General features: G+C 47.3%; 1 protein-coding gene across 1 annotated transcript in view; it reads right to left on the bottom strand.

Annotated features, from left to right (window-relative positions):
- Window positions 1–3,561: 3,561 nt before the first annotated feature.
- Window positions 3,562–19,764, bottom strand: part of LOC140403945 (transient receptor potential cation channel subfamily M member 4-like) — an 88,033-nt gene continuing 71,830 nt past the window's right edge. Inside the window, exons 22-26 of the mRNA XM_072492227.1 lie at window positions 18,624–18,805; window positions 17,116–17,248; window positions 11,341–11,413; window positions 8,415–8,508; window positions 3,562–7,777 (exon numbers count right to left, since the gene is read on the bottom strand). Coding sequence (XP_072348328.1) covers window positions 7,746–7,777; window positions 8,415–8,508; window positions 11,341–11,413; window positions 17,116–17,248; window positions 18,624–18,805 — 514 coding nt within the window. The 3' untranslated portion in view covers window positions 3,562–7,745. The remainder of the gene's footprint in view (window positions 7,778–8,414; window positions 8,509–11,340; window positions 11,414–17,115; window positions 17,249–18,623; window positions 18,806–19,764) is intronic.

The following is a 19,764-nucleotide window of genomic DNA, read 5'->3' as shown; positions in this document are numbered from 1 at the left end:
ACTACAGCACAGAGGACACAGGGATTGTTACTCACTACAGCACAGAGGACACAGGGATTGTTACTCACTACAGCACAGAGAACACAGGGATTGTTACTCACTACAGCACAGTGAACACAGGGATTGTTACTCACTACAGCACAGAGAACACAGGGATTGTTACTCACTACAGCACAGAGGACACAGGGATTGTTACTCACTACAGCACAGAGGACACAGGGATTGTTACTCACCACAGCACAGTGAACACAGGGATTGTTACTCACTACAGCACAGTGAACACAGGGATTGTTACTCACTACAGCACAGTGAACACAGGGATTGTTACACACTACAGCACAGAGGACACAGGGATTGTTACTCACTACAGCACAGTGAACAAAGGGATTGTTACTCACTGCAGCACAGTGAACACAGGGATTGTTACTCACTACAGCACAGTGAACACAGGGATTGTTACTCACTACAGCACAGTGAACACAGGGATTGTTACACACTACAGCACAGTGAACACAGGGATTGTTACTCACTACAGCACAGTGAACACAGGGATTGTTACTCACTACAGCACAGTGAACACAGGGATTGTTACTCACTACAGCACAGTGAACACAGGAATTTTTACTCACTACAGCACAGTGAACACAGGGATTGTTACTCACTACAGCACAGTGAACACAGGGATTGTTACTCACTACAGCACAGTGAACACAGGGATTGTTACACTACAGCACAGAGGACACAGGGATTGTTACTCACTACAGCACAGTGAACAAAGGGAGTGTTACTCACTACAGCACAGAGGACACGGGGATTGTTACTCACTACAGCATAGAGGACACAGGGACTGTTACTCACTACAGCACTTAGGACACAGGGATTGTTACTCACTACAGCACTGTGAACACAGGCATTGTTACTCACTACAGCACAGAGGACACAGGGATTGTTACTCACTACAGCACAGAGGACACAGGGATTGTTACTCACTACAGAACAGAGGATACAGGGATTGTTACTCACCACAGCACAGTGAACACAGGGATTGTTACACTACAGCACAGTGAACACAGGGATTGTTACTCACTACAGCACAGTGAACACTGGGATTGTTACTCACTACAGCACGGAGGACACGGGGAGTGTTACTACTGCACAGAGGACACAGGGATTGTTACTCACTACAGCACAGAGGACACAGGGATTGTTACTCACTACAGCACAGAGGACACAGGGATTGTTACTCACTACATCACAGAGGACACAGGGATTGTTACTCACTACAGCACAGAGGACACAGGGATTGTTACTCACTACAGCACAGAGGACACAGGGATTGTTACTCACTGCAGCACAGAGGACACAGGGATTGTTACTCACTACAGAACAGAGGATACAGGGATTGTTACTCACCACAGCACAGTGAACACAGTGATTGTTACTCACTACAGCACAGTGAACACAGGGATTGTTACTCACTACAGCACAGTGAACACAGGGATTGTTACTCACTACAGCACAGTGAACACAGGGATTGTTACTCACTACAGCACGGAGGACACCGGGATTGTTACTCACTACAGCACTGAGGACACGGGGATTGTTACTACTGCACAGAGGACACAGGGATTGTTACTCACTACAGCACAGAGGACACAGGGATTGTTACTCACTACAGCACAGAGGACACAGGGATTGTTACTCACTACATCACAGAGGACACAGGGATTGTTACTCACTACAGCACAGAGGACACAGGGATTGTTACTCACTACAGCACAGAGGACACAGGGATTGTTACTGCAGCACAGAGGACACAGGGATTGTTACTCACTACAGAACAGAGGATACAGGGATTGTTACTCACCACAGCACAGTGAACACAGTGATTGTTACTCACTACAGCACAGTGAACACAGGGATTGTTACTCACTACAGCACAGTGAACACAGGGATTGTTACTCACTACAGCACAGTGAACACAGGGATTGTTACTCACTACAGCACAGTGAACACAGGGATTGTTACTTACTACAGCACAGAGGACACAGGGATTGTTACTCACTACAGCACTGAGGACACAGGGATTGTCACTCACTACATCACAGAGGACACAGGGATTGTTACTCACTACAGCATAGAGAACACAGGGATTGTTACTCACTACAGCACAGAGGACACAGGGATTGTTACTCACTACAGCACAGAGGACACAGGGATTGTTACTCACTACAGCACAGAGGATACAGGGATTGTTACTCACCACAGCACAGTGAACACAGGGATTGTTACTCACTACAGCAGAGAACACAGGAAATGAAGTGACTCGCATTCAATATCACGTGTCCAATGAATACCACTCATCCGTTGCCACTCACCGTGTATAGACAACAACCTTGGACTTCACTTACTAAATATCCCTCATTAACCATTTCTGATATATCATCCAGCGATTAATCGCCTGTTAAATATCAACTGTTCTAACTTTTTCCAGCTCTGACGAAAGGTCATTGAGCTGAATTGTAAACTCTGTTTCTGTCTCCATGGATGCTGCCATGCCTCTTGAGTATTTACAGCATTTTCTGTTTGTATTTCAGATCTCCAGAATTCACGGAATTTTGCCGTGGCAACTCCTGTTCAGCATCACCTTGCGATGTCACCTATTCAACATCATCCACTGAATACCAGTGGCTAACTCACTCATTCAATAACACACACTCAATATCACACTGGCAGTGTCCTCTGTTGACTATCATCTATTCAACTCTCCAAGGGTGGCACAGTAGCACAGTGGTTAGCCCTGTTGCTTCACAGCGCCAGGGTCCCGGGTTCGATTCCCGGCTTGGGTGCACTGTCTGTGCGGAGTCTGTATGTTCTCCCTGTGTCTGCGTGGGTTTCCTCCGGGTGCTCCGGTTTCCTCCCACAAGTCCCGAAAGACGTGCTGTTAGGTGAATTGGATATTCTGAATTCTCCCTCAGTGTACCCGAACAGGCGCTGGAGTGTGGCGACTAGGGGCTTGTCACAGTAGCTTCATACAGTGTTATTGTATGCCTACTTGTGACAATAAAGATTATTATTATTATTATTAAGTGGTAAACACAGTTCAGTATTACATTACGAATATCTGCATTCAATCGCCTCGATGACAACAGGTATTTGCACAATTAGTACAACAAATACATTGCAAAACATGCTAAGAAAGTTGCTGGGTGTGATAATCCTCTCGAGGATCATGAGGGATCACTCATTGATCTCCCTGTGGGGCTCGTGGAGTATGGGTTCCCATGGTGATGGGTGGAGGAGGCCCGTACAGCTGGGATTTGTTATTGAGCATCTTAAATACCGTCCCAGACCCAGACTGGAGCTCCTGTTAGTCCCGAGCTGAGGCACTAATGCTGTTAGCCCCAGCTGCGGCTTTACTGTAGAGTTAAAATACATTTGGTTTAACCTTTACTTTGTGTCTCTCAGATTATTACATTGGGGGAATACTTAGCTGGTATACCTGTGAAGTTCTTGAGACAGAAACAGTTATATATTCAGCCAGACACATTTAGAGTTAGCTGTTAGACATGGATTCTTTATTTTCTCTTCCTAGCAGACTCTCTCTGCTGGTACATGTGCGTACAGTGGACAAAATGCACAATGCAATTTTCAGTACCTGACAATATCCTCAGCTGATATCCACACACAAACACACATCAGCTTTCCAGAAGTCGGTACACCACAATAAGGGGATGAGACCCCTGACCAATGTATTTTGCTTCATGCTAGTCCAGGGCTACTGAGGCCAATGGAATTCTCCCAACAACATCCCACCTGATATCAGTTGATCCAGAATGAAACATGAGTCAAATGAGGATCTTGTTCTCTGGGTTCAACTTCTGCTGGGAAACTGAAATGAATATGCTGCATATCTGAATTGAACATTGATGAGAACAACTGGACAACACAGAAACAGGCCATTTGGCCCAAAGGCCCATTGCTGGTGTTTCTGCTCCTTCTATTCTACTTCACCTCACCCTATCAGCATAAGCTTCTATTCCTCTCTCCCTCGTGTCTTTATCTAGTTTTCCATTAACTGTGTCAGTACTATTCACCTCAACCAGTCCTGCAGTCACGGAGGTCCACATTTACACCATTCCCTGGGTAAAGAGGTTGTTCCTGAATTCTCCATAATTATGGCCGTAATTTTGGTCTCCTCCACATTTGAAAATATCTTCTCTACTCAAACCTTATCAAACCTTTCATAATTATCTAGACATCTAGGACACCCCTTAACATTCTCTTTTCTGGAGATAAGAGCCTCGGTCTGGTCACTTTCATGACTTTCTTTGGTAGGTTTTCCAATTAGCGATTTGTTTTTATTTAAGTTATGTTTTATTGCTTTATCTGGCTGACATTTCAGGCATGTTTCTGTTGTTTGAGTGCCTTTATTAGAGTAATGTGAGTGCAATGTTAGTTTATGACTGTAATGTTAGTGTAATATTAATGAATGACTGTAATGTTAGTGCAATGTTAGTATATGACTACAATGTTAGTGTAATATTAATGAATGATTGTAATGTTAGTGTAATGTTAATTAATGACTGTAATGTTAGTGTAATAGTTTAGGACTGTAATGTCAGTGTAATGTTAGTTTATGATTGTAATGTTAGTGCAATGTTAATGAATGACTGTAATGTTAGTTTAGAACATAGAACATTACAGCGCAGTACAGGCCCTTCGGCCTGTGAAACCACTCAAAAGCCCATCTACACTATTGATTGTAATGTTAGTGTAAGACTGTAATGTTAGCTATGACTGTAATGTTAATTAATGATTAATGTTAGTGTAAAGTTAATGAATGACTTTAATGTTAGTGTAATGGTAGTTTATGATTGTAATGTTAGTGTAAGACTGTAATGTTAGCTTATGACTGTAATGTTAATTAATGACTGTAATGCTAGTGTGAAGTTAATGAATGACTGTAATGTTAGTGTAATGGTAGTTTAGGACTGTAATGTTAGTGTAATGGTAGTTTAGGACTGTAATGTTAGTTTATGACTAATGTTAGTGTAATGTTAATGAATGACTGTAAGGTTAGTGTAATGTTAATGTAATGTTAATTAATGGCTGTAATGTTAATTAATGACTGTAATGTTAGTGGAATGTTAATTAATGATTGTAATGTTCATTTATGACTGTAATGTTAGTGTAATGTTAATTAATGACTGTAATGTAGTTTATGACTATAATGTTAGTGTAATGTTAGTGTAATGTTAATTAATGGCTGTAATGTTAATGTAATGTTAATTAATGACTGTAATGTTAGTGGAATGTTAATTAATGATTGTAATGTTCATTTATGACTGTAATGTTAGTGTAATGTTAATTAATGACTGTAATGTAGTTTATGACTATAATGTTAGTGTAATGTTAATGAATGACTGTAAGGTTAGTGTAATGTTAATGAATGACTGTAATGTTAATGTAATGTTAATTAATGATTGTAATGTTCATTTATGACTGTAATGTTAGTGTAATGTTAATTAATGACTGTAATGTTAGTGTAATGTTAATGAATGACTGTAATGTTAATGTAATGTTAATTAATGACTGTAATGTTAGTGTAATGTTAATTAATGATTGTAATGTTTGTTTATGACTGTAATGTTAGTGAATCACTTGCAGATTTGTGTATAAATTGTTATGATTTGATAACAGGTTAAAAAGAAATTCAAACTTCCAGTTCTTAGCTGAAAAATGACAAACCAAGATTTCATGATAAAAATAGCTTTTGCTGTTTCCATGACGAAAGGGGGAACACTACTAATTAAACACATCCTTTTTATAGGCAACTTAAACTTTAAACTACTGAACAGTTTACCCTTTTCTGCTTTTAATGACAACCAAAAACCCCAATTATGTTATGTTAGTCAGTATCTTAAGTGGATATTTAATCTCCTGGAATAAATTCAAAGTGTTCCACAGATTCTGTTATTTTTCTTTCCTCATAGTGTCTTCCACAGTGAGAGTTTTCTGGGGAATTCTCCCTCAAGCTTCAGCTCGGCAAATCCTCCAGCCTTGTTTTAACTCCTCATAAGAGCTGCTCGGCAAACTGAGTCCGAGCTCCCACCCGCATTCCGTGTGTTGAATGGTAGAGTCAGCATTTCCTCTGCCTAATGTACAAGCCTGGCTAACATCCAATTGTTTTTGTTCCCCGTCTCCCGGTGTACAGAAGATCCCCCAAGACCAAATTGCACCTTCCACTTTGTCTGTAATATCTGTGTTTTTAGGGAAGCCTGTAACCTGATCTCAAAATGGCTTCCAATTGGCCTGTAACCTGATCTCAAATTGACAGGGTGGATGTGGAGAGGATGTTTCCTCTTCTGCGAGAATCTGGAAATAGGGGTCACTGTTTAAAAATAAGGGGCTGCCCATTGAAGACCGAGACGAGGAGAGTTTTTTCTCTCAGAGTGGTAGCATAGTCTTTGAATAATTTTAAGGTAGAGCTCGAACGATTCTTGATTAACAAGGGGAGGGTGAAGCTTATTGGGGGGCCGGGGGGGGCGGTTAGGCAGGAATGTGGGGCTGAGGTTGCAATCAGATCAGCCAGGATCTTATTGAATGGGGGAGCAGGCTCGAGGGACCGAGTGGCCCTACTCGGGCTCCCAATTCTTTTACTCGCTTTTACAGATACAGTGCAAAACTATGATCATCTGATAAACCACATTATGTAATATAAAACATAACAATCCTATAAAACTCACACATGTAACAAAAAGGTGGGATCCTCCCCCGCCACCCACCCCATGACAGCCGAGGTGGCTGCAAGTGAGGATCTCCTGGTCCTGCAGATGTCTATGGGGTGCCCCAAACCCTCTACTGCCTGGGAACCCGCCACAGGAGCGGGGAGTGGGGGGGGTCACCATCGATGGGGCTGGTGGGCCCGAACATTTTGGCCAAAAATAAAAGACAAACAAAACTAGACGTCACGGGGATTCTGCAAATTTCCTAAACACGACCGTCTTCACTCTGAGGAGAAAATTGGTGAGGACCTTAAATATTAATCATTCTATTTGTTCAAATGAAAATACCAAGACTTAGCACCGTTACACAGAGTCTGCAGTTTATAAAGCAGGCAGAGGAACATTCGCAGCCCAGTGTCTCTTCACCCGAACATCCAGGACTGTAGCTACACTGCCCGCACCAGCCCTGTACACACACACGTACACACACACACATGCACGCACACATGCACACACGTACACACACACACATACACACGTACACACACACACACGTACACGCACGTACACACACACATGTACACACACACGCACTCACACACGTACACACACACACGTACACACACACGTACACACACACGCACACACACACGCACACATACACACACGTACACACACACCCACGTACACGCACGCACACACGTACACACACACACATACCTGTACATGCACATATGTACACACACACGTACACACGCACACGTACACACACGCACACGCACGTACACACACACACACGTGCGCACACACACAGCACACACAGAAATCTTTGCAACTGCTGTGGACTTCAGTTTCCAACTCGGGAAAGAAAAGTATCATATTCGGATTGTGAATTCCAAACTCGGTCCCATGGTTTTCAAACCTAGCCTTAGTTTGTTGCGTGTGATCGGAGGACAAATTTGAGGACCCCGGTGTTCACAGTGCAACGTTGGCAGGGTGGTTTGCATGATCGAATCGTCACGGCTTACTGTCCTTCGCAGATGAAGGACCTGTCATGAAAAAAAGATCATTAAATCAGTGAATGAATGATTCAAAAACATCGTCAACTCCGCTTGATGCGGTCATGTGGGCGTCGAAGGTGACCAAACCAACTAAGGTCGATGGAATTGTAAAGATATACAAGATGCGGGCCAGGCTGACGGAACAGACTTGAGGGGTCGAATCGCCTCCTCTGCGTCCCATGGGTGCATCGCAGGCTGTTCCACGGCAGCGGGATTGGGGAGGCAATACTGCCTGTGCCCAGTGGCATGGGCATGGCCAAAGCATTTCTGCTCGTCCGTGTGGGCAGCACGACTCCCACTCTGGAACGTCTACTCCCTCAGTGGGTCGAAGCTTTGCCGCATGACCTCTGCCGGTGACTCACCCACTTCCCAATCGGAAAGGGGAAGGACACTTGCCGATCCAATTGGATTGATCGTGACTGTTTCACATTTCCAATTTTGTTTCTAAGAAATTTGCGCATGGGATAATTTTCATGCCGTTCTTCTGGATGTTGCTCGTAGCAGTGACGTGGGCATTAAACTTTCATTCCTGGACACGCACCGGCAAAATCATTACAAAACAGACACAACAAAGTCCCACCGGATCTATTTGGCAAGGTGCCGTTTCTGATGATATTTATGGTACCTGCAAACGTGGGCGGGGCTCTGCTGTTCCTGATGACGTCACTTTGCAGCAAGGATTCCGCCAGCCATGTCAAGGCTTCGGTGCAATAATCCACCTACAACAACAACTCGCATTGACACAGCGCCTTTAACAGAGCAAAACATTCAGAGGCGATTATCAAAGTGTGGGCACTGAGCCGGGTAGAGAAGTGAGGTATTCGCTGGTCCCACTGGGGTCTCCACTACATTGGGGGGAATAAACGCAGATTGGGTGACCACTTTGCGGAACGCCTCCGCTAAGCCTGAAAGCAGATACCCGTCCGTGAGAAGGGCGGCAAGGTGATTAGCACTGCTGCCCCACAGCGCCAGGGACCTGGGTTCGATTCCGATCTCGGGTGACTGTGCGGAGTCTGCACATTCTCCCCATGTCTGCAGTTTCCTCCGGGTGCTCCAGTTTCCTCCGGCAGTCCAAAGATGTGCAGGTTAGGTGGATTGGCCACGCTAACGCTAAATTGGCAGGTTACAGGCACTGGGATGTGGGCCTAGGTAGGGTCCTCTTTCGAAGGATTGATGTAGGCTTTATGGGCCGAAGGGTCTCCTTCTGCACTGTAGGGATTCTCTGACTCCTGTCGCTTGCCATTTAAGCTCAGCTCTCATGGCTACATGTCCTTGGCCTGCTGCAATGTCCCAGTGAAGCCCAACGTAGACTGGAGGAGCAGCATCTTAACTTCCGAATAGGCCCTCACAACTCAACATGGAGTTCAGCTTTTAGACAGTGGTCTTCCACCTCCATCTTAACCTTTTAAAAAAATATATCCCAAACATTTGTTGTCCCCATGCAAAAGCCCTCATTGCCCCTCCCCCACTGGGCCATCTCTCACTTGTTCTTGCGTGTTTCTACATCTTTGTTGCAATCTCGCCCAGCTCCCACTAACCATGCACCTTCTACTCTGCTCCAGCTGTTTCACCCTGTCATATACAAAGAACAAAGAAAAGTACAGCCCTTCGGCCCTCCAAGCCTGCGCCGACCATGCTGCCCGACTAAACTACAATCCTCTACACTTCCGGGGTCCGTATCCCTCTATTCCCATCCTATTCATGTATTTGTCAAGATGCTCCTTAAATGTCACTATCGTCCCTGCTTCCACCACCTCCTCCGGCAGTGAGTTCCAGGCACCCACTACCCTCTGTGCAAAAAATCTGCCTCGTACATCTACTCTAAACCTTGCACCTCTCACCTTAAACCTATGCCCCCTAGTAATTGACCCCTCTACCCTGGGAAAAAATCTCTGCCTATCCACTCTGTCTATGCCCCTCATAATTTTGTAGACCTCTATCAGGTCGCCCCTCAACCTCCGTCGTCCCAGTGAGAACAAACCGAGTTTACTCAACTTCCCCTCATAGCTAATGCCCTCCATACCAGGCAACATCCTGGTAAATCTCTTCTGCGCCCTCTCTAAAGCCTCCACATCTTTCTGGTAGTCTGGAGACCAGAATTGAACACTATACTCCAAGTGTGGCCTAACTAAGGTTCTATACAGCTGCAACATGACTTGCCAATTCTTATACTCAATGCCCCGGCTAGTGAAGGCAAGCATGCCGTATGCCTTCTTGACTACCTTCTCCACCTGTGTTGCCCCTTTCAGTGACCTGTGGACCTGTACACCTAGATCTCTCTGACTGTCAATACTCTTGAGGGTTCTACCATTCACTGTATATTCCCTAGCTGTATTAGACCTTCCAAAATGCATTACCTCACATCTGTACGATAAATAACGTACGGTAAATAATCAGGAATATGGTAAATAATACAACACGTCACTCCCTCTCTTAATTCTGAAGATGACTCATACGGACTCAAAACATTAACTCCGTTTTCTCTCCCTGCAGATGCTGCCAGGTCTGCTGTGTTTTTTAGCAGTCTCTGTTTTTGCCAAGTGAGATATTGGGACAGGTGACAAAGCTTTTAGGAACCTCCTAAAGAAGGCGGGAGAGTCAGAGTGGGTTAGGGAAAGAAGAGAGAGATTTGCATTTATATAGCGTCTTTCACGACCACCAGGCATCCCTGCTTCCTTTATAGCCTATGACGTACGTTTGAAGTGTAGTCAACTGCTGCTATGTAGGAAATGCAGCAGGAAATTTGTGCATAGCAAGCTCCCACAAACAGCAACACAGTCATAACTAAATAATCTATTTAGTGATGTTGCTTGTGGAATGAATATTGGCCAGAATACAAGGGGAGTCTACTGCTTCTATTCATAGGGTCTTATACATCTGCCTTCATCTGAGTCCATCTCATTTCAATCAAAAACAACACATATCCATTAGGGTGTTGCTGAAAAAAAAAAAAGAGACATGCAATCAAAGTTTTTCATCTTACACTCATCAGGGCAGTTCCCAAGAAATTACCGAGAGGGGGAAACAACAATTTATAGCGCATGAGAAGAGAGTGGTGATTGGTTGGGAAGTGGACTCTGATTGGTGGAGGCATTGCCATGGAGAATGAAGCATGGAACAGTTAACTGCCCAGCTTTGTTCAACGTCAAGTTGGGCAGGTCAACTCTGATTGGTCAAATCATTGCCTTGGGGAATGAACCAGGGAATGACTGTTCCCGATGCTTTTGTTTATGTACCTCCCAGCAAAGATATACTGGGACTGAGGGCCTGGATAGCTGACAGCAGAAATGCCAATGGTGTCGCCAATGGAAATCGATATGCAAGAGGTGATCTATCAGGAACCAATCGCAAAGAGAGCATTAGCCCAATCACAGGCAGCCAAGGCAGAACTATATGTCTGCAGCCATATTAATTAATTATGGCTATATTAATATGGCTAAGATTAATTGTAACCAAGTGATGTTCACAGATATGGCACTTTCCTGCATTTTGTTAAAAGATTAGCTTCGGATGCGAATACTTGCCACCAGATTTGGTGCAATAGATCTTACCTGTTTTTCGAGTAGCTTCAATCGCCGGTCATGCTCTCTGATGTCAGTTATGTAACTTAAAACACTGTCAACCCTAAAAAAACAAATCGAACCATCAGGTGGCAAGAACTGAAAGTGGGCCCCAGTCTCTCAAGGGAGCTCTCACGCTGAGGCCTTCCCATTCAGGCTCTCGCTCTCTCTCACTTCCAGCTCTGGGAATTCTGTCTCTCCGAACCTTCAAGCACTGGGAGTTCTGTTTTTCCCTCGGCTGCTCGACCTCCCTTCCCAGTGAGTTGGCGTTTTTTCGTCTGCTGACTGCGATGCCTGAGTGAATCTGAGTCAGAGGCAATTGAGTAAACGAGCGTTATTGGGGTGTGAATCCAGTGGAGTGAGTAGAAAGCTGAGAAGCACTTCTAATTACCTGTGCCTATTCATTACGGAATAATTGTTGAATGAGTTGATATTCGTGGCTGAGTTGGACAGATTTTTCATTGACAAGGGAGTCAAAGGTTATGTGGGGGGGCAGTCAGGAACATGGAGCTAAGGCCACAACCAGATCGGGCATCAGCTTATTGAATGGCAGAGCAGACTCGAGGGGCTGAATGGCCTACTCCTAGCTCTCATGATCTTATGCTTTTAGGACCATTTTTTAGGCTATCCGAATGCCCACCTAAAACAGACATTAAGGGTGGGATTCTCCGGTCCCCCAGTCGCGTGGTTCTCGGCGGGACGCCGTTCCCTGGCAACGGGATTCTCTAGTCTGGCCTAAATCTCTTACTCAGTTAAATCAGGGGCCTAACTCCTAGACCCCACCCCAGCCGCTCAGCCCATGGCAACCTGGGTTCCCCTGAACTCCGACTTCCGCTGCAGCCAGACAAGAATTCCGCTTCCAAAACTCTACTTACACTTTGTGGTTAGCTCCCCTTCTGCTGTCCTTAACCCACCGGGATTTCTGTAGGAGCCGCTGCCTGAAATTGAATCCTCCACCCTGACGGGTTACCTCGGGAAGGCTGAAAGAGGCCAACAGCTCCTCCCAAATAGGCAGATGAGATCCTCATTGGGCCTCCACCTTTGGGATGCACTCTGACCTCAAAGCGACGACGCTGGGCACAACATTCAGGCCTGACAGATTTCCACCCCTGAGATCGACATAAATCCTGAACGTTTGGAATTGTATTTGTCTTGTGAAGAGGGCCGCAAAGATACTGATAACGAATTTCTCAAAGTTACTACTAAGGCCATGGTTGGAATGCTTGAGGCAGCCTATAATAGGAAGGGTATTTATTAAAGCCGTACTGGGGCTGGTTTAGCACACTGGGCTAAATCGCTGGCTTTTAAAGCAGACCAAGGCAGGCCAGCAGCACGGTTCGATCCCCGTACCAGCCTCCCCGAACAGGCGCCAGAATGTGGCGACTAGGGGCTTTTCACAGTAACTTCATTGAAGCCTACTCGTGACAATAAGCGATTTTCATTTCATTTCATTTCATGTAGCACAGATTCACTAGGGTGATATCAGGAATGAGAGCTTCTGGTCATGGTGAAAGGTTTGAAGAATTGGGTCTTTTCCACTAGGTTGCAGAGGGTTAGGGTTAAGGTGGAGTTGTGGTTAGAGTTGGAGTTGGGTTGGGGTTGAGGTTAGGTTGGGGTTGGGTTGGGTTGGGTTGAGGTTAGGGTGGAGTTGGGTTGGGTTGAGGTTAGGTTGGGGTTAGGGTTGGGGTTGGGTTAGAGTTGGGGTTGGGATTAGAGTTAGGGTGGAGTTGTGTTGGGGTTAGGGTTAGGGTTGGGGCTAGATTGTGGTTTGGGGAGGGGTTAGGATTAGAGTTAGGGTGGAGTTGGGTTAGGATTAGGTTGGGGTTAGAGTTAGGGTGGAGTTTGGGTTGGCGTTAGAGTTAGGTTGGAGTTGGGTTTTGGGTTGGGGTTAGGGTTAGAGTTAGCATGGAGTTGGGGTTGGGTTTCGGTCTGGGTTAGAGATAGAGTTACAGTTAGGGCGGAGTTGGGGTTAAAGTTAGGGTTAGGGTTAGGGATAGGGTTGGGGCTAGATTGTGGTTTGGAGTGGGGTTAGGGTTGGGGTTAGCGTTGAGGTTGAGGTTGGGGTTGGGGCTAGATTGTGGTTTGGGGTTGGGTTGGGGTTAGGGTTGGGGTTAGGGTTGGGGTTGGGGCTAGATTGTGGTTTGGGGTTGGGTTGCGGTTGGGGTTGGGGTTGGGGTTGGGGTTAGGGTTGGGGTTGGGGTTGGGGCTAGATTGTGGTTTGGGGTTGGGTTGGGGTTAGGGTTGGGGTTAGGGTTGGGGTTGGGGTTGGGGTTGGGGCTAGATTGTGGTTTGGGGTTGGGTTGGGGTTAGGGTTAGGGTTAAGGTTGGGGTTGGGGTTAGGGTTAGGGTTGGGGTTGGGGTTAGGGTTGGGGTTGTGGTTGGGGTTAGGGTTGGGGTTGGGGTTGGGGTTGGGGCTAGATTGTGGTTTGGGTTTGGGTTGCGGTTAGGGTTGGGGTTAGGATTGGGGCTAGATTGTGGTTTGGGGTTGGGTTGGGGTTAGGGTTAGGGTTTAGGTTGGGGTTGGGGTTAGGGTTGGGGTTGGGGTTAGGGTTGGGGTTGTGGTTGGGGTTAGGGTTGGGGTTGGGGTTTGGGCTAGATTGTGATTTGGGGTTGGGTTGGGTTAGGGTTAGGGTTGGGGTTAGGGTTGGGGTTGGGGTTAGGGTTGGGGTTGTGGTTGGGGTTAGGGTTGGGGTTGGGTTTGAGGTTAGGGTTGGGGTTGTGGTTGGGGTTAGGGTTGGGGTTGGGTTTGGGCTAGATTGTGATTTGGGGTTGGGTTGGGTTAGGGTTAGGGTTGGGGTTAGGGTTGGGGTTGGGGTTAGGGTTGGGGTTGTGGTTGGGGTTAGGGTTGGGGTTAGGGTTGGGGCTAGATTGTGGTTTGGGGTTGGGTTGGGGTTAGGGTTAGGGTTTAGGTTGGGGTTGGGGTTAGGGTTGGGGTTGGGGTTAGGGTTGGGGTTGGGTTTGGGCTAGATTGTGATTTGGGGTTGGGTTGCGGTTAGGGTTGGGGTTAGGATTGGGGCTAAATTGTGGTTTGGGGTTGGGTTGGGGTTAGGGTTAGGGTTCATAGAATTTACAGTGCAGAAGGAGGCCATTCAGCCCATCGAGACTGCACCGGCTCCTGGAACGAACACCCCACCCAAGGTCAACACCTCCACCCCATCCCCACAACCCAGCAACCCCACCCAACACTAAGGGCAATTTTGGACACTAAGGGTAATTTATCATGGCCAATCCACCTAACCTGCACATCTTTGGACTGTGGGAGGATACCGGAGCACCCGGAGGAAACCCACGCACACACGGGGAGGATGTGCAGACTCCGCACAGACAGTGACCCAAGCCGGAATTGAACCTGGGACCCTGGAGCTGTGAAGCAATTGTGCTAACCACAATGCTACCATGCTGCCAACCCCAGGGTTCGGGATCGTGTTCGTTTGGGGTTGGGGTTGGGGTTAGAGTTAAAGTTAGGGTGAAGTTGGGGTTAGATTAGGGTTGCGGTTAGGGTTGGGGTTGGGGTTGGGGTTAGGGTTGCGGTTAGGTTTAGGGTTAGGGTTAGGGTTGGGGTTGGGGTTAGGGTTAGGGTTGGGGTTAGGGTTAGGGTTAGGGTTAGGGTTAGGGTTAGGGTTGGGGTTGGGGTTGGATGGACGAAGCTGTAGCAGTTTTCCAAATTCTGACACATTTTGTAAAGCTAAATGTACTTCTTTCACTGATTAGGGTTAGGGTTAGGGTTAGGGTTGGGGTTGGATGGGCGAAGCTGTAGCAGTTAGGGTTAGGGTTAGGGTTGGGGTTGGATGGGTTAGGGTTAGGGTTGGGGTTGGATGGGCGAAGCTGTAGCAGTTAGGGTTAGGGTTGGGGTTGGATGGGTTAGGGTTAGGGTTAGGGTTGGGGTTGGATGGGCGAAGCTGTAGCAGTTAGGGTTAGGGTTAGGGTTAGGGTAGCAGTTTTCCAAATTCTGACACAATTTGTAAAGCTAGATGTACTTCTTTCACTGATTAACAAATTGGTAATCAGCTTCAGCTGATATATAACCCCTCGGGAATGAAAGGAAATGTTAGAAGAGATAATTTCACACAGAGGGTTGTATGTGTTGTGATGCGATGTACTTGTATCTTAAGGATGTGTATCTAAAGCTGTTGTCTATCATTGTACACCATGAGACAGGATGTGATGTGTAACCCCATGGCTCCGTCAACAGCACTCCTACAGGTCAGACCTGTCTACATGGCCTCTCAGTTTCCACCATCTTATTGTTTCAATCAAGGGATGTGGGTGTCGCTGACTAACCCAGCATTCATTGCCCATTCCTAATTTCCCCTTGTGAAAGTGGTGGTGAGCTGACTTCTTGAGTCATTGCAGTCCGTGTGGTGTAGGTACACCCACAGTGCGGTTGGGGAAGGAATTCCTGGATTTTGACCCAGCGACAGTGAGGGAATGATCGATATATTTCCAAGTCAGGATGGTGAGTGACTTGGAGGGGAACTTCCAGGTGGTGGTGTTCGCAGGTATCTGCTGCTCTTGTCCTAGATGGAAGTGGTCGTGGATTTGGAAGGTTAGGGTTAGGGTTAGGGTTAGGATTCTGGGTTAGGGTTAGGGTTAGGGTTCGGGTTGGGGTTGGGGTTGGATGGACGAAGCTGTAGCAGTTTTCCAAATTCTGACACATTTTGTAAAGCTAAATTAGGGTTAGGGTTAGGGTTAGGGTTTGGAAGGTGCTGTCAAAGGTGTGTGTGTACCTTTAAAAAAAAGAATTCACATTATTGGTTTAGCAATCCTTGTTGTATGATAATGTGCCAATTTCAGTTCCTCGACTATGATCGAATGAGGAACTGAACTTGAAAATCGCTGAAAAGAGACATGTTGTCAAAGTTTTTCATCTTGCACTCATCAGAACAAATGCAAGAGTGCCAAATTTCAAACTATCACAACAATTGGTGCTACAGGTAATTGTTGTGATCATTTGACATTTAGTATTCTCTTCATAGTAACTTCATGGCAGTGTTAATGTAAGCCTACTTGTGACAATAAAAGATTATTATTATTGCGTTTGTCGTGATGGTGTGCGAGACGGAAAACGTCAGCAACATGTCTCTCTTTTTGGCGATAATCACGAACTTGAGACTTTCTAATCTATTTTCTCATTTTTTGTTTTTGTTTTAGTGTTTCTGACATCTTGGACCACCCTGTAATGAGGACATCTGGGCCGGGATTCTGCCTTCCGGGGAATAAGTCCCCATGCCGGCGGGAAAACCGGCGGCAACGACTCCGGCGTCAACGGGCCCCCAAAGTGAGGAACTCTCACCTGTCTCGGGGGCTAGGTGGACGGCGGAGGGGTTGGCCCCGCTCCAGCCGGCGACGAAGGGATTGCGCGGAACGGCAGTCGTGATCTCGGCATGCGCAGAACCATTGGCATGATTCCGCGCATGCGCAGACCGGCTGTCAAATTTTGGCGCATGCGCAAGGGGTTCTCTTCTCCGCGCCGGCCATGGCAGAGCCCTACAGGGAAGTGTGGGGCCATACGTAACCCATGCCGGTGGGACTGGCCAAAAACGGACGACCGCTCGGCCCATCGGAGCCCGGAGAATCGCCGGGGGGCCGCTGCCAACGGCCCCCGACCGGCGTGGCAGGAATCCCGCCCCTGCCCGAAAACCAGCGCCGGAGAATACGGCAGCTGGCGTTGGGACGTCGGGGCAGGATTCGTGCCGCCCCCCAGGGATTCTCCGACCCGGCGGGGGGGGGAACGGAGAATCCCGCCCCAGATATCTGCGCCCTTACTTTTGTGCGGTCCTCTTCAGCCTCTCCATGTTGCTTTCTCGTTTGATCTTGTTGCGGGATACGAGGTAGTTCTCTTTCTGCACCGCCTCCCAGGTCATCAGCCGACTGGCGACGGCCTCCGACAGGTCTGCCCCTGGAGGGAGAATGAGTCCATTATTCCCTTCCCTCTGAGCTGTGGGTGGTCAGCAGTTGGAAAACGGGCCTGTGAGGAGGCTCCTGATCAAGCAGGCCGGGCCTAGATTTGTCAACCTTGTTAGGACTGCCCTGATGTCTCCAACTGTTAAAGATTAATCTTCAGGCCACTACTGGGGGAAATCTAGGGCAAATATTACCACAGCCTTAAAAAATAAATTTCACATCCTTTGAACATTTGTGTTTAATAGTTATTGAAATATTAGGAATGGGAAAACAAAGGATGTTTGGCAAGGGAATTCCAGCCCCTCCGGTAGATGGGATCTTCCAGACCCATCAAAGGTTCTCCACAGATGCATTACTCAATTCCCCTTTGAAGGCCACAGTCGAATCGTACGCTGCGTTAAAAAATTTTTTTTTCCCCCAGGTCACAGTGAACAAAACAGCACAGGAACAGGCCATTCGGCCCTTCAAGCCTGTACCCGTCATGATACCAACCTTTGGCCAAAACCCTCAGCACTTTTTAGTGCCGTATCCCTCTCTACCCATCCTATCCCCGCATTTGGTGAGATGCCTTTTGAACGCCGTTTATGTCTCTGCTTCCACAACCGCCCCGGCAACGCGTTCCAGGCACTCAAAGCAAAGAAAAATTGCTTCGCACATCTCCTCTAAACTTTGCCCCATCTATGTTCTTTTGGCAATCACCTTTAATCTGTGCCCGCTGGCTTTCAATCCTTCTGCCAATGGGGGCACAGCCTTTGCCCATCTCCAACAACTCCTCCGAGCAGTCGGGGCATCCTAATCTCACACTGCTGAGAGAGACACTCCCTCGGAGCGCCCGTTCCCAAGGGCAGCTCAAACCCCCTCCTGCAAAAGGAAACAGCCACAAACAATCCTTTCGAGCCTATAATTCCCGAGCCACACTAGTCGTAAACTCAGCTGCAAACACCGTTCACTTTCCATGCTACACCCGGGTCCCGGCTAAGAAACACGTTCAGCTTTTGTCTGAGATAATAAAAGACCCCTCCTGATTTGGAACACCTCAATCAAACCTCCCCCCCACCCCCACCCCGCCCCCGACCTCTTTTCACTTGACAGAATCCACTTTTCCTTGGGTGGGAGTTGGAGAGAGGGGTGGGTAGTCATTGACGAGGAGCTGGGCATGATTTGAGAACTCCTTAAGGAGCTCCTGACTTAAGCCGGGGAAACCAGCTCAGCACAGACCAGACCAGGGACTGAACCCGCGCCGTTCCAAGCCCGCCATGTCTCGCGGCGGGCGCACTGCACACATCCGGGGCTTGCTGCCCCCAATGTTGACCCTCCCGGATCACGGTTACTGCCGCGCTCATACAATCTGCTGTGAGGATGTGCCTTACTGAAGAGCGTGCCCTTCACGGTGGGCACCTTCCGGATGTTCCGTTTGATGAAGATGTGGATGTGGCTCAGGATGATGAAGGGGGGAGCGAGTGCCGGGCGCTGGTGATACTCCACGATCAAGTTGTAGCGCTGAAACTTCCAATAGATGTCACTTTTCTCCTGAACTTTATTAAAGGTGTAACTGGGGAAAGCAAGACGAAGTAATGGTTACATTTAGTCTACAGCACAGAACCAGGCCATTCGGTCCATCTACTCCTTTGCTGGTGGGTTAATGCCCTCCTCATCCCTCCCTCTTTGCCTAACTCTATCATCAGATTCTTCCTTTACCTTCTATCATATTCACCTCAACTTTTGTTTTCTAAATTTAGGGAATCCAATTCTTTTTTTCCAATTAAGAGGCAATTTAGCGTGGCCAGTCCACCTACCCTGCACATCTTTGGGTTGTGGGAGCGAATCCCAGGCAGGCACGGGGAGAATGTGTAAACTCCACACGGACAGTGACCCGGGGCTGGGATCGAACCTGGTTCCTCAGCGCCGTGAGGCAGCAGTGCTAACCACTGCGCCACCGTGCCGCCCATATTGTCACCTCAACTAGTTCACCATCAACATCCTGGGCCTTAACCATCAACCAGAAACTGAACTGGGCCCAGTCCCAGCCATATAAATACTGTGACTACAAGAGCAGATCTGAGGTGGGAATTCTGCGGCGCGTAATTCGCCTCCTGACCCGCCCAAAATCTGTCCATCATCGACAAGGCACAAGTCAGGAGTGAGATGGCGTAAACTCCATTTGTCTGGATGAGTGCGGCCCCAACAGCACTCAAGAAGCTCGACGCAATCCACGTATGCGGGGCCTGGTCAGGGGAGTGCCTTCACTCCTCTGAAGGGCATTGGTGAACTGTTAAGTCACTGTCACTTTTATTGAGGCCCACTTTTTTGTTTTAAGTCTCCAGATTTTTTTTAAACTGGAATCCAAATTCGCAAATTGCCCAAGTCAGATCTAAAAAGCCATTTCCTGAATTATTAGTCCAGTAACATAATCACTGCTCCTTCTTGGAGAACGGCACTGAGTTTTGGTGCCAGCATGTGGTTGGCAAGGGATAGGAGGAGGCCATTCAGCCCTTCCAGCCTGTCCTGTCC

Source organism: Scyliorhinus torazame, chromosome 29 (assembly GCF_047496885.1).
Source record: "Scyliorhinus torazame isolate Kashiwa2021f chromosome 29, sScyTor2.1, whole genome shotgun sequence".
Taxonomy (NCBI): domain Eukaryota; kingdom Metazoa; phylum Chordata; class Chondrichthyes; order Carcharhiniformes; family Scyliorhinidae; genus Scyliorhinus; species Scyliorhinus torazame.
Note: the sequence above shows the minus strand (reverse complement) of the source record. Positions and strands in the feature narration are given on the sequence as shown.